This window comes from Notamacropus eugenii, chromosome 1 (genome assembly GCF_028372415.1).
Source record: "Notamacropus eugenii isolate mMacEug1 chromosome 1, mMacEug1.pri_v2, whole genome shotgun sequence".
In the NCBI taxonomy this organism is placed as follows: domain Eukaryota; kingdom Metazoa; phylum Chordata; class Mammalia; order Diprotodontia; family Macropodidae; genus Notamacropus; species Notamacropus eugenii.
Window position 1 is genome coordinate 588,118,329 of NC_092872.1, and position 14,374 is coordinate 588,132,702.

A 14,374-nucleotide genomic window follows, 5' to 3' on the forward strand; every position below is an offset into this window, starting at 1 on the left:
AACTCTCTAAGACTATAAATTATGAGTTACCAATTTGCATAAGTGGAAGGAGCTCCCGCACAAATTGTCTTAAGACAAGACCAAAATGGAAAAATTGAATAATAGTGCCATCTCTTACAGAGAAAAGAAGTAGAGAAAGTCCACAAAGAACTGAAAAGACCTTCTAAACCAAACCAATATGTACTTTGATATTCACTGACTTCAATGCAAAGGTGGGTATAGGGGAGAACAGTGAAGTATGTTTGAAAATATGGCTTGGAAAAATTTAATCTGTATTTAAATTATTTACAATAAACCCTAAAGACAAAAGATGAGAATGTATCTTTCTCCTTTTCAGAAATAAGACACTATGGAGGTAGAGCACAGGAAATACTGTCAGACTAGACTAATGTACTGCTTAATTTTTGAACTTTTTTTCTTTCTTTTTTACTTTTTGTCATAAGGCAAGGCTCTCTGTGTGGCGGATGAGAGAGGGATATTTTGGGTGTTATAAAAATAAAAGATATCAATAAAAATAAAATAAAATGGTCAAAATTAAAAAGATAATATCGTTCAGTAATAAGGAACAAGAGGCCAAAGAATTGTAGATTACACAGACCTCTCATGGCTATATAGCACAAGTATTTTCTTCAAGAAAAAATAATTGCAAGACACTAGACTAAGAGAGATCCAAATAATGTGACCAAAAATCAAATCAGTTATATGAAACAGGTAGTAAGTAACTTGCTACTCATGTGGAAATCATTGCTGAATTAGCTGAATTCCCTTAAAGCCAGACCACCATCAACTTTCTAGAGCAAAGACGAGATTAAATACAAAATTACTTTAGAATAAAGAATAAGCATGAGAAAAAAAAGACATGGTGTACCATTAAAACAACTTCAGCCTGACAATAATGATGTCCCCTTCCTCCATGAGAAATAGATGGAAGATGGATAATGATACCAATTATAGTGTTTTTGTGAAATAATTAACTGATTTCTATATAAATATAAAAAGAGCCTCAAATCTCCCTTAGTCATCAAACATTTGATTTCTTTGCCAAAGATGGGGTAGCCAAAGAAGACAGTATTTCAAAATGCATACTGTAAAGTCTAATTGAGAAAGATGGAAGATTATGAAAAGAATAACTTCATTAAACAGTAAAAAAAATAGTGGTGAAAAAAAGAAAATGAATTTAAAGAAAGTTTGAAGACAGATCCAGCTAAGAAAAGTCATCCTGAGGACATTTGAGGATGGAAATGGAATGTGGATAGAAGGTGAAAAAAAATGGAAATGGTCCTCCTTTTCTTCCTCCTCCAACTCCCTAATCCTCCCCTCCAACTTCCCTTTTCAAGAAAGTTGACTATGAAGACCTTTCAAAAACAGTTTGGGATCCTGACATTTTGCCATCTGCTCTTAGATATATTCGGTTGGCTGCACTTTTGTTGGTCAGAGCTTTCTAACAACTGTCAGATGTTTATTCCTCTTGCACTCTCAGCAACTTTTGACTCCTCTCACATTAAGATTTGGTTTGGCCATTTTTAGACTTTGGCAATAAGTGAATGTGCTTCCTCTGTGTAAGAAGATGATGTTATTGACCCACTTGTCAGTATTTCATGCATTTTTCAGTGACATGAAGAAATTGATCTCAGTTTGTGCTGAGCAATCTACACTTGCTCACTCCATCCTTCTCATAATCATTCCCTTGCATCTTTCAAATAGTCTCCTCTCTCTAGAGAGTTTTATTCTCTCTGAAAAATCGACTAGCTAGTCCTGTGTTGAAATCCTTTAAACTAACCTGCTAGTTGATTCCCCATACATGAATTTTGTCTCCTATCTTCACGCCTTCACATGCTGAGCCATGTCTAAAATGCCCTTCCTTCACACTTCCACCTTTTAGGATCCCTAGCTGCCTTCAAAATGCAGCTTACATACAATCTCCTATATCAAAGAGTAGCCTCTTCCCCTACTTAGTGGAATTCTCTCTCTTGGAACAAATGAACAACAAAAAATATTTATTAAGTGCTTACTATATGCCTTTAAACACTGTACTGAGGTCTGAGGATACAAATACAAAAGACAGACAATCCTTGACCTCAAGGAGCTTATATTCTAGTAATGAAAAATGACAATATATATATAGTGGAATTATTTTGTGTAACCCAGGTTTGTCTGAGCACACCCAGTTTGCCTTACATGTGGGCACCCTTGAGGGACCTTTGGAGCATGTCCAGACTTTGGAGGCTTCTTTATCCCCTACCATGTGGATGGGGGTAGCCTCTTTTAATTGGCTGTCTGCTTTATTAAAACTGGTGAGACTGAGGCAATTGCTCTCTTTTTGCTCTTCTCTCTTTTTGGCCGCTTTTATCTGTTTCTTACAGAGGGTAAAGACCCCAGTTTACCAACAGTGAAGACACCAAGAACTGGACTGGTGAGACTGGAAGGACATCTTTTCTCTGCTCCCTCCTTTGCCCTGCACCCCAGAATGGGCTTGGTGGTTTCAGTTTTGTGCTGTTTCTCTTTGTCAGTTTCAGGTGTCCTAGGTGATTCTCATGGGACCTAAGAGCTCAAGTCATGACAATCTTGGAGTCAAGATAGCAAGCGGGATGGTGTAGTCCCTCAGCCCATCATGGAAGCCCTGAGAAGTCAAGGTGCCTAAAACTCTAGCTCAAGGTGAATTTTAGACTTGGAAATGGTTCTGTGCTCTTTGGGAACAGCTAAACTATCAACTTAATTCCCTTCTACTCCCCAGAGGGAGGAGGGGGATTATGCCTTCTATGTATTTGGGGGGTAAGTTTGTATATTTATGATTATGTCTTCTAAAGTAAATATTTCTCTGTAAAAGTTAATTTGACTATTTCTGGCTAACATAACTGGGGATACAGGGACCATCCCTTCCAACTGAGAGAACACCTTCAATGAGTTCTGGAGCCATTGATAGAGAGTCTAGACATCCCCAATTCCTTTAAAAATATCAGAGAACCCTAGGGGTGGAGGAAAATGTAAAATACCTGGCTTCCAGAAAGTGGGGGTCAAGGTGACTTGTTACATGTGTATATACTTTATATTTACTCATTTGGGGGTTATTCTGCATAGAATATAAGTTCCTTATGGACAGAGACTGTTTCATTTTTGTTTTTGTATGCCCAGCATCTTGTTTATGGGGTAGGTACTTAATATGTTTTTGTTGAATTGAGCTGAACCCATGATCTTGGTGGCATCAATACAATGCTCTAACCAAATGACCTGTCAGATTCCTAAGGCCGACTTCCTCCTCTACAGAAGGTAACAAAAGGTGACATTGAATTAGTGCTTTTATGGAGTACATATGATGCTTGGAAATCACTCAAGGCATGTGTCAGATGTGCAGAGGGAGCAGAGAGATTATATAAATTGCCATTCAATGAGCTTGCTGATTGCATTCAGTTCTTTTCTTTTCATTACATTTGGGCATTCCCAATGAACAGCTTTATGCTAATCAATTTTTAGTACCTGGTGCTTGAAGGAGATAAGAATGAGATGAAATGAGATGGACTGGAATGATTAAAGCTTAATCTAAGAAAGAAAAGCAATGCTAATAGAAAGAAGAATCACCTTAAAATGACGTGGAAGGTGGCACCTTCAATCATTTTAAAAGGTCATTATTTTGCAAATTAGGTTTGCTTATATGGCTTGATTTTGGACCCTGGACATTATCCTTTGATTCTCAAGGAAGTATGGTAGTAATTGAGATTTGAATTCAAAGGGTTAAGCTGGGGCTAAATTTGCGATACGATATTTAAAGTAAATGCATTCAGGCTTCATTATGTAAATTTAAAAATAAAATATTCCTCCTTTTACTTTCCAAATTTAAGAAATTATTGAAGCCTGAAGAATAGATTAAGTAATTTTCCTTTAATTATTGTACAATGCTTGAAATCCATCTGTGATCGTTATCTGGATCTCAAATTACATAATAGCTAGAACTGTGAATCACCCCTAATGAAAGACTCAGAATAAAAAAAAAAACCCTCCAATCCTCTACGTTTAATATAAAGAGGATTAACATCATTTGTGTGGAAGGAGATATTCTACAGAGGTAATCCTAGAATTATCAAATTTATTCTAAAAGCTAGTTTTCCAGCATTGACGTTGTACTAACACTATATTGCCCCCAAACACTTTTATAACTAAATTCTGAAGTAAATTAAAAGCACGTTGAATCTTTGCTATTGAAACTGAACTATTCTGCAGTTAGTGTGTAGTAAGATGACTTTGAAATATGTACCTTATTTTTCTATTTATTGTGAAGTATTTTCACAATTTAATTCAACAAAAGTTAATTAATAGCTAAGCAAATATAGTGCTTGTATGTAGTAGGAATGTTTAGAATGGAAGCATTTTAGTCTAACTTCAAATTCCCTTCATGTAGTGGACTTTGATCAGGCTTTGCCATGACACTCCCCACCCCACACTAAGCACTAATTGCTGACCTTATAACTAGAATGAAGATGCACTTCATTCAAAGTGATGAACATAGTAAGAATTTAGCAGGAAAACAAAACTGATGGTATGTGTGTAGAGGGGTAGAGAAGGGGAAGTAAAGTTCCGAAAAACAGGGTTATAAATAGTGGATGAGGAGGGAAAACCCAGAAATTAGATTCAAGTCATATAATAGACTCTGTTTTCACAACTGCCCAAGCAACAACCAGATTTATAATAGCATCAAACATTTAGGGATGAAAACAATAGCAAGGAAAGGAGGAGGTAAGTCATTGCCTTAACCTGACTGAATTTACCTTCACCATTCCAACAGGCTTCTCCTAACAGGTACAGAATAAGCCTCTCTCTACAAGGGATATAGAGAGGAAAATGGAGACTGTCTCACTACAAGTACTATTGGTTCTGACATTTCCTCATGCATACTTGATTCTTGTATCCTTTGATGATTCCCCCTCAAATTATTTAGCGCTCTTGTAATCCGAGACTATTCATTCTTTGCTAGATCCCAACCTAAGGCCCCTTTGGGCTAATTCCCTTGGAATTTATCAGGAAATTTATTCTGAGCTAAGTAGCAAAGGATCTTTATCTAAATGAAGTTTTGATATTGGCAAAAATAATTAAAAGCAATGGAAACTCAATTTTGTTGTTGGAAATTCATGCCTGTAGAATGTCTCATAAAAATTATCATATTCTTTGGTCTGGTAATTCTATTGTTGGAATATACCCTAAAAACATCATTTAAAAAAAGAACTGTTTAATGATTTTCATAACAGCTTTACATGTATAATCATAAAAACTGGAAGCAACCATTATTAGTTGAATAATAGGGGAATTGTTAAATAAATTGTGGTGAATTAATGTAAGAGAATACAAAGATGCAATAATGACAATAGTAGCTTGTATTTATGTAGTGCTTACTATGTTCCAGGCACTGTGCTTGATAAATATTATCTCATCTAATCCTCACAACAACCCTGGGAGGTTGGTGCTATTATTATCCCCATTTTACAGAAGAGGAAACTGAGATAGAGATTAAAGTGATTTGCCTAGGGTCATCCAGCTAGTATGGTCTGAGGTCAGATTTGTACTTAGTTCTTCCTGACTCTAGCACTCTATCCACTGTGCCACAAAAAGAATGAAAGTGTAAGAAATACAAAGAAATCTGAAAAGACATTTATGAAAGAAGGTAAAATTTTTTAAAAAGCCACCATAAGTTAGAAAAATAGCACCATGATAAAAGCCCTGGCTCTGAGACCATAGGACCTGTGTTCAAATAAGGACTTCTCATGAGTATGACCTGTGTGACCGTGGACAAATTAGAATGTCTGAACATCAGTTTCCGAATCTGTCACTGAGAGAGCTTCGATTAACTAGTCTCTGAGGTCACTGCTAGTTCCATCATATGAATCTGTGATCCTGTGAACGGATGCACATATATTGATTGTTGTTGGAGTTGTCCTTTGTTGCTGAAAAAGACCATGCCATTGGAGAAATGCTGACATGACTTGCACTTGACATATACTGATAGGAAGAAAAGCAAAGGAGAATGAAAAAACATACCCTGATGAGCACTTAAGAGCAGTGACCAAACTAGTTCTAGTATTCCTTATTTTTTCAAATTAACTTAAATGCATATGCAAATTTAGTTGTTTGCTTTGATATCTAACATTAAGTTTCTAATAAAACATTTACTTTTAAAATCACAGCAGATTAATTTTTAAGGATGAAACAACAGTAATTGTCCAGTTCTTTCTCTAGTTGTTGACTAAGTAAGAACTAAGTATAGATTTCTCAAGCTAACTTCTTGTTTTATAGGCTAATGCAGAGGAGTTTTGGTCCAAAAATAGGTAATAAATGGCAAAGAGAGGGTGAGTTTTGCTAATCTTGAATTTCTATTTTCTGAATAAAGAATCACAGAAATGACAAAGTAATTGGTTACCCTTAGGGAGAAAATCATTTTCCTACTACACATCCTATTAATCCTTGTTAATTCTCATATGAAGTTTTCTAAACATGTACCATTTATCCTGAAAGTTACTTTATTATTATTTCTCTTATCTAGAAAGTTTGGATTCTTTAAATATCAACTAATCTCACTTGGTCCCATGCTATTTATCAAAGTGATAAAGTCACAGATGGTATGTTTATCAAATTTATACATGACACAAAGCTGGGAGGGATGGATGCACTCTAAGTCCTACGAACAATAAGTAGAAGTTACAAAGAATAAAGAAGCCAATTTAGTTAGTAAACTTTTGTTGAGTATCTACTATGTGCCAGGCACTGTTCTAAGTGCCAGGGCTGCAAAAAATGGCAAAAGACAGTCCCTTCTCTCAAGTAGCTTAGAGTTTAAGGAGGGAGACAACATGAGATCAACTATGTATGAACTATACGCAGAATAAATTGGAGATAATCAACAGAAGGAAGGCACTAGAATTCAGGGAAACTAGGTAAGACTTCTTGAAGAAGATGGAATTTTAGCTGGCAGTTGAAGGAAGTCAAAGAAACCAGGAGACAGAGATGAAGAGAGAGATAATGCCAGGAGATAAAGACAGCTAGGGAAAATAGTCAGGAGAGAGAGTGTCTTATGTGAGCAACAGTCAGGTGGCCAGTGCCATTGGATGGCAGAAGAGTGGAAAGGTGGGAGTGGGTCAGATAATGAAAGGCTTTGAAATCCAGACAGAAGATTTTATATTTGATCCTGGAAGTGAGAGGAGGCCATTAGAGTTTATTGAACAGAGGCTCACAAAGTTAGATTTGTGCTTTAGTAAATTGTTTAAGCACCAGAGTGGAGGATGAGCCGGATTAGCAAGACACTTGTGGCAGGGAGACCAAGCAGCAGCCTATTCCAATAGTTCAGACAGGAGGTGAGGAGGGCCAGCACCAGGGTGGTGGTAGTGTCAGACTGGAGAAGCGGTATACCAATCCCTTAGCAAAGTGCCTGACACATAGTAGATGCTTAAATGTTTTTTGACCCACTAACTGTTTATGGAGCTGCTTGTTTCTGGGTAAAGGGAACTTGTGCATACAGGAACTTATCCCACCGTTAGCATGTTGTTCAATGTGAAATGCTTTCAGGTCACAGACTTCTCACGTTCCTATCTCTATGGCATTTTCAAATAAAAACAGGCACATACTTTCTCAACAACAACCCTGTGAAATAGGTAATGATATCCCAACAGTGATATTATCATTAAATAGAAGATGTAGTTAAGAAAAGATGGTGTCTTATGATGAATATCAAGGACTTATGTGACCAGACAATAGCAGATATTTATTTTTTAGGGCTATAGTTCTCTTAGTTCAGGGTATAGGCATTTTAAGTGTTCACTCTTCCCATTATGGTAAGCTTTCCTCCCTTATTATCTTTCTAATTTGTAGTAGAGCATGAGGGTGAATAGCTAATACTGCTTGATGGGTCACCTGTATAGTAGTATCTTTTTTTCCATTGTAGTTATTCAATGTCTATGAACTAGAACTCAGTTTTTGTATATATTAGCAATACTAATGCTGTGCTTTATATACAAAGAAAATGCTATTTCTGTGGAATCAACAGGGATATATATTTTGAGGTTTTTAAACAGAGGCAATGGATTTGTGATCATTACATTCACTTAGAGGCAGCTAGATGGTCTTATGGGCAGAGCAATAATTGAGGTGGACAACTACAGATTTGACTTAGACACCAGTTTCAGAGGCCATTGACAACAGTTACAGACCTTCAGTAGCATAGAAACAACAGATTCTCTTTTAGTTAGTAAGCAGAATTTGTATAGGAAGCTACCAGATAGTGGGCTATGTTGAGTTCTTCACTCCCCTCAGTACAGGGCATCTACCTGAACATGGTTTATGTTTATATTTATTTGGCCTGGATACAAAAATTCCTAGTAACAGTTCTGTTTACTGGGCCCACCCTATTGCTACAGAACAAAGTTAAGCCACATATGAGGTCTCAAGATATCTCTTTGTCATCAATGACACGATACTCTAAACATGGATTTTATGTTTCATATCAGTTGAGAGTTTCTTCTTGGGGGATAGTCATTTTTAGGGTACTCCATACTTTACTAAAGTTCAAATATGTCAAATCTCTTGTCTCACTGTCATCTTTTAGTAGAAAGAAAAGGTGTACTAGTTTGGAAGAGAATCATATAATGTCATTTTGTGTCCTTTTCATTAGAAGAAGTGATCAAAACATTTGACATCCTCCATAATCCTAACACAGTCCTCAGGTTTCCAGATGTAGAAGACATAGATTTATTTGATCCCAATATTCTATTATGATAGTTCAATGTTATTTTACGTTTAGTTTCTAAAGAGATTTTTTTATTTTAAATGATCTGTCAATATATTCCTGTAGCAACTAGATTCCCTTTTTTGTTTCTGTGTTCAGTCTATGAAATTTTAGCTAGAAATGAAGTATAACTAAATTAGGGGATGTTGTATAGTTCCAGATTCCTTGAAAACAGGCAAGAAAAAGAAGCATGTTCAGAAAATTTGAAATAAAGAATTGTGGGTTCTGAGCCTGAATTTTGTTCTTTGATTAACAACTTTTATGGATAGAGCATTTCCTCTATGATCCTACAATTTACATACCTTATGATTCTATGGAAGTTATGCAGTTCTCTGAAGGAGTCATTGCTTAAAGTTCTATGTTATTGACCAGTTGCTTTTCTAAGTATGTGGTAAATATTTGTTAAATGATCTCTCTCTCTCTCTTCTCTCTCTCTCTCTCTCTCTCTCTCTCTCTCTCTTTCTCTCTCTTCCTCTCTCCGTTCCCTCCCTCCCTCCCTTTCTCCTCTTCCTCTTTGCCCCCTCCCTCTCTGTTTTCCTTCTCCCCTCTTCCCTCCCCTTTTCCCTCTTCCTTTCTTTTTATATATATATATGTATGTATGTAGCATTTTCCCCCAAAGTTGACTTACATTTTGGGCTTTAGAAGATCCTTCATTTGCCAAAAATTCATACAGGCCTACGGCTGCTGAAATGTTCTGAGCATGAATATCACCGAAAAGCAAAGCGTCAGCCATACTCTCCATAGCGTTCAAATTTCCCTTATCAGCTGCTTTGGCAAAGATTAGGTAGGCTCTGATTCAAGAACATGAAATTCGAAGTTTAATTTTCAAAAGTCAATTTTTTATCTGCTCTAGAACAATATTTGTTCCAAAGTGTTTGAGTTCAATTGTTATTGACATTTATAAAACAGATTGTCTGGAAATGAATTGTTACATTTCCTTGTCAGTAGCATTTTTTCCTCCTAGATGATCAATGGTCCATGATTTTTATTTCAGATTTAAGAGTTATAGAAAAATATACATTAATACACTTCAGTGCTTCGAGGACATCAGATTCCATCACTGTAGGTGTTCTGCCCATTGATACAGATCACAACCAGTAGTTCTCCTATTTTACCTCTAAGATTGAATAGAAAATCCTCTATGTGGCTTTCAAAACGCTTCATAACTTGGCTCCTTCCTATCTTTCCAGTTTTCTTACACCTTCCTCACCTCCATTTACTCTAGGATCCAGGGACATGAACCAACTTACTATTGCTCCCACACCACAATCCATTTTCTGGTTCCCAACATTTTCACTGTCTGTTCCCCATGCCCGAAACCCTCTTCTATCTCATCTCTGCCTCTTAAACTTCTCTGGTTTCCTTCAAGTGTCAGTCTAAGTCCAACTTCTGCGAGAAGCCTTCCGTAGTCCTCCTCAATCTTAATGCCCTCTATTCTGAGATTACCTCCAATTTATCCTGTATTTTCTGCGTATGTGACAGTTTGAACGTTGTCTTTCCCATTAGACTGTGAGATCTTTGAGACTAGGGACTGTTGTTTGCCTTTTACTTAGTATGGTGCCTGACAGACAGGTAAAGCAGTGGATAGAACACTGAGCTTGAGTCAGGAAGACAAGAATTCAAATCTAATCACTTCAAATCTAATTCAAATCCAGACATTAACTAGCTGTGTAACCTTGGGCACTTTAACTGGTCACCTCAGTTTCCCCAATTGTAAAATGAAGATACTAATAGCACTATAAATACTGGGGTTGCTGTGAGGATGAAATGAGATATTTGTAAAGTGCTTGGCACAGTGCCTTGTACATAGCAGATGTTTAATTTTTCCTTTCCTTCCTTCTTCCTTCCTTCCTTTTTTCTTCCTTTCTTTCCCTCCTTCCTTCATTTCCTCCTTTTTCCCCTTCTTCTTTCTTTCCCTCTGCTTCTGCCTTCCTTTCTTCTCTTCCTCTCATCCTCCTTCCTTCCTTTCTTCCTCTCTTCCTCCCTCCCTTCCTTCTTTCCTTCCTCCCTCCTTTTTTCCCTCCCTCTCTTTCTTTATCTTTGTTTATCTCTTCTTGCTTTCATCCCTTTTTATCTTCCTTCCTCTCTCCCTCCCCCCTTCCTGACAAACTGTCTTCACCTTATTAAATGGTTTTATGAGTGTCTGTGACTGAAAAAAAATCACCCAGTAGCTTTCTAGGGATAATTCTCTCTGAACATGTCTCTGCAGACAAATAGTACGTCAACAGATTTATTCTAAGAGTCACAGAATTTCTGAGTTGGAAAAGACTTTAGTGACCATCCAATCCAAACCCTATCTGAAAACTTCTAGAATATATCCCAAAAGTGGTTGGCCAGTTTTCTCTTGAAGTTTTCCAAAGAGGGGAACCCCATCCCATCCTGCATTAGCCCATTCCACTTTTTATCAGATGTTAGGAAGTTTTTCTTCATATCGAGCCTAAATCTCACCCTGTAACTTGTACTAATTGTTCTTAGTTTTTCTGTCTGGAGTCAAAAAGAGTGAGTTCCTTTTCCAGATTATGGCTTTCAAATGAAGAGAGTTACTGTGCTTCCTCTAAGTTTTCTCTTCTCCAGACTAATCAACTAACTAAAAGAATCAACTGATCCTCATATGTTGTTTATAATTTTTGTTACCCTAAGTTTGTTGTTCATCATCTTGCCATTGTCCATTTAGAACTGAGTGCAATACTTTGGTAGTAGTCAGACCAGGGTGAAGTGAAACTATTCTTTGATTATCTTAATACAGAAGTAAGTTTGCATTAGCTATCTCAGATAGCAATGGAACACTAACGACTCATACATCGATGTTTACACTCCATTGATCTTTTCTTGGAAGAATTGCTGTCTAACTATACCTCCCCTATTTTGTATTTGTAAAGTTGATTTTTTGAACCTATGCATAATGCTTTACATTTATTACTAGTAAATTTAATCTTATTTGATTTAGCTCAACGTTGTAACCTGGCAAGATGTCTTGAACCCTAGCTTTGTCATCTTCACAATTTTGAAGCATGCCATCAATTTGGTAGGTCTTCTAGAGCTGATGCTCTATTGGCACAGCTTTTGAGAGCCCCAGGGTCACCTCCCCACAGTGGAGTACCAGAGTAGGACTAGAGTGAAAAATATAATAACATACACAATAGACAATTTATCATCTTCTTAAACTGAACCTCAAGTGAAGAAAGAACTTGAGGCAATCATCTAGAAACAGGGAACTCACCCAAATGTAAATACTGTTGATCTGAAGTATTATTTATCCCAAACTTATAGAGAATGGTAGAAATTAAGATTGGCACACCCATGAAGGAATTTCCATGACAAGAAAATACTTTATGTTCTAACATGAGTTTTTAAAAACTAAAATTTTGATAGATGTCATAATCTGACTAGCTAGTTAAGCACACACTTATTACCTCTCATGGAAAATAAGGGTAAAGTATATGCCTTATGTCTTTCAACACAGATTTTATAGAAGAAAAACAGCTGGGTTTTTTTTTTAAAAGAAAAAACATCAAAATTTTCAATTAAACGTTTTGTAATTTATTGTACAAGTTGTGAAGTTTTATAAAAGTTCAGTAGCAATTAGGTGCTAATTAGACTTCTTTTGGGGAAAAAGGGTACATGGGTTAGATATATAAATGCAGTAGAATCATACTGTATTATTTCTAAGGGCAGAGATGTCATCTGAAACTACTAAGTATCATAGCAGACCAAGAACCTTGCAGAGGCTAAGATGTGTATCAGAGATAGAAAGTATTTTTGGAATTTATTTTCATGTTTTAAACAAAAAGAAAAATTAATATTCCTTTCAGGAAACATGAAGGCCAGAAAACATTAACCCACACATGCCCTTGCCCCAATCTGATCTCAAAAAAACCCTCTCAAAGAAACACAGGAAAGCTATCCAAACATACACATGCCTTGAATTCAAAATCAGGTATTTAGTCAACAAATGCTTACTATATGCCAATTGCTAGGTAAAGAACTGGGGATACAAAGAAAGGGGGAAAAGTCAGTCTCTTCCTTCAAAGGAGTATATATTCCAAAAAGGGAAACACTATGTAAACAATTAGGTACATGCATTATGTGTGTGTGTATGTGTACACATATATGTATACTTATAAGTATATATAAACAATGAGATACATACATTTTATATATATTATACATTTATATATGTATATATAGTTGGTTGGTTGGTTGTGTCCTTCATTCTTGAAGAGGACCAAAATGACATCACCAAAATAAAGTAAAGTTTCAGTGTGTCTGACTATGGCTGATCAGACCAACACATCCTCAGAATACTCTACCATGAGTTGGGCACAGATAGTTCATGTGAATATTTGGGGTGGATACTCCAATTTTGTGCATCCTACATTCACTTTGTGCTGTCTCAATTCTGTTTTGCTCATAGGGCACAGCACCCTTTCTGATGTGGGCCCGCCATGCTGAGCTGTCCTGCGCCAGTGTCTCCCATGTTACTCAGTCAAATCCAGAGTTCTTGAGAGAGACCTTGACAGTGTCCTTGTATCACTTCTTCTGACTACTATGTGATCACCTGCCCCATGTCAGTTCTCCATAAAATAGTCTTTTTGGCAAATGTATATTCAAACAATGTGGCCAGTCCATAAGAGCTGTGCTGTTTGAAACATAGTTTGAATGCTTAGCAGTTTAGGTTGAGCAAGAACTTCAGTATATGGTACCTTATCCTGCCAGATGATCCTCAGAATCTTCCTAAGACAGTTCAAATGGAAGCGATTCAGTTTCCTGGCATGGTGCTGGTAGACTGTCCATGTTTCATAAGCAAATAACAATGAGGTCAGCACAATGGCTCTGTATACCTTCAGTTTGGTTGTCTGTCTAACATCTCCTCTCTCCCAAACTTTTCTTCAGAGCCTTCCAAACACTGAGTTAGCTCTGACAGTGCATGCATTAACCTCATTGTCAGTATGTACATCCCTGGAAAGTACACTACCAAGTGAAGTTATCTACAGCATTCAAAACTTCTCCATTTGTTGTAACCAGTGGTTCCATGTATGGATGATGTGGCTGATGGAGCACCTGTGTTTTCTTGGTGTTGATTATTAGGCCAAAATTAGCACAGGCAGCAGAGAATTGATCCATACTTTGTTGCATCTCAGCTTCAGAGGCTGCATTGAGTGCACAATCCATTGCAAACAGAAAATCACGCACCAACATTCCCTCCACTTTGGTCTTGGCTTGTAGCTTTTTCAAATTGAAGAACTTACCATCAGTATGGTAGTTGACTTTGTTGCTGTGTTCATCCTCATTGAAAGCATTTGACAACATGGCTGAAAACATCATGCTAAAAAGCATGGGAACAAGCACACAGCCCTGTTTCACTCCATTGGTGATTGGGAAGGCACAAGAGCATTGAACACTATCCAAAACCCAGGCAAACATGCCATCATGAAATTGACGTACAATACTGATGAACTTCTCCAGGCAGCCAAATTTTGGCATACTTTTATATAAGCCCTCACAACTAACAGTGTCAAAGGCCTTGGTCAGATCTACAAACGTTGTGTACGGACCTCTGTTCACAGCAAAAGTTTGAAGGGAAAGGTTTGGAAGGAAAGAATGAGTTCTGCTTTG

General features: G+C 36.9%; 1 protein-coding gene across 6 annotated transcripts in view; it reads right to left on the reverse strand.

The window, feature by feature from the left end:
• The window catches only part of SEL1L2 (SEL1L2 adaptor subunit of SYVN1 ubiquitin ligase), a 172,514-nt gene that overhangs the window by 81,958 nt on the left and 76,182 nt on the right, over window positions 1-14,374 (reverse strand). For all 6 annotated transcript variants that reach the window (XM_072634487.1, XM_072634483.1, XM_072634482.1 and 3 more), the window contains one exon: window positions 9,387-9,549. In XM_072634487.1, the coding sequence (XP_072490588.1) occupies window positions 9,387-9,549 (163 nt within the window). The remainder of the gene's footprint in view (window positions 1-9,386; window positions 9,550-14,374) is intronic.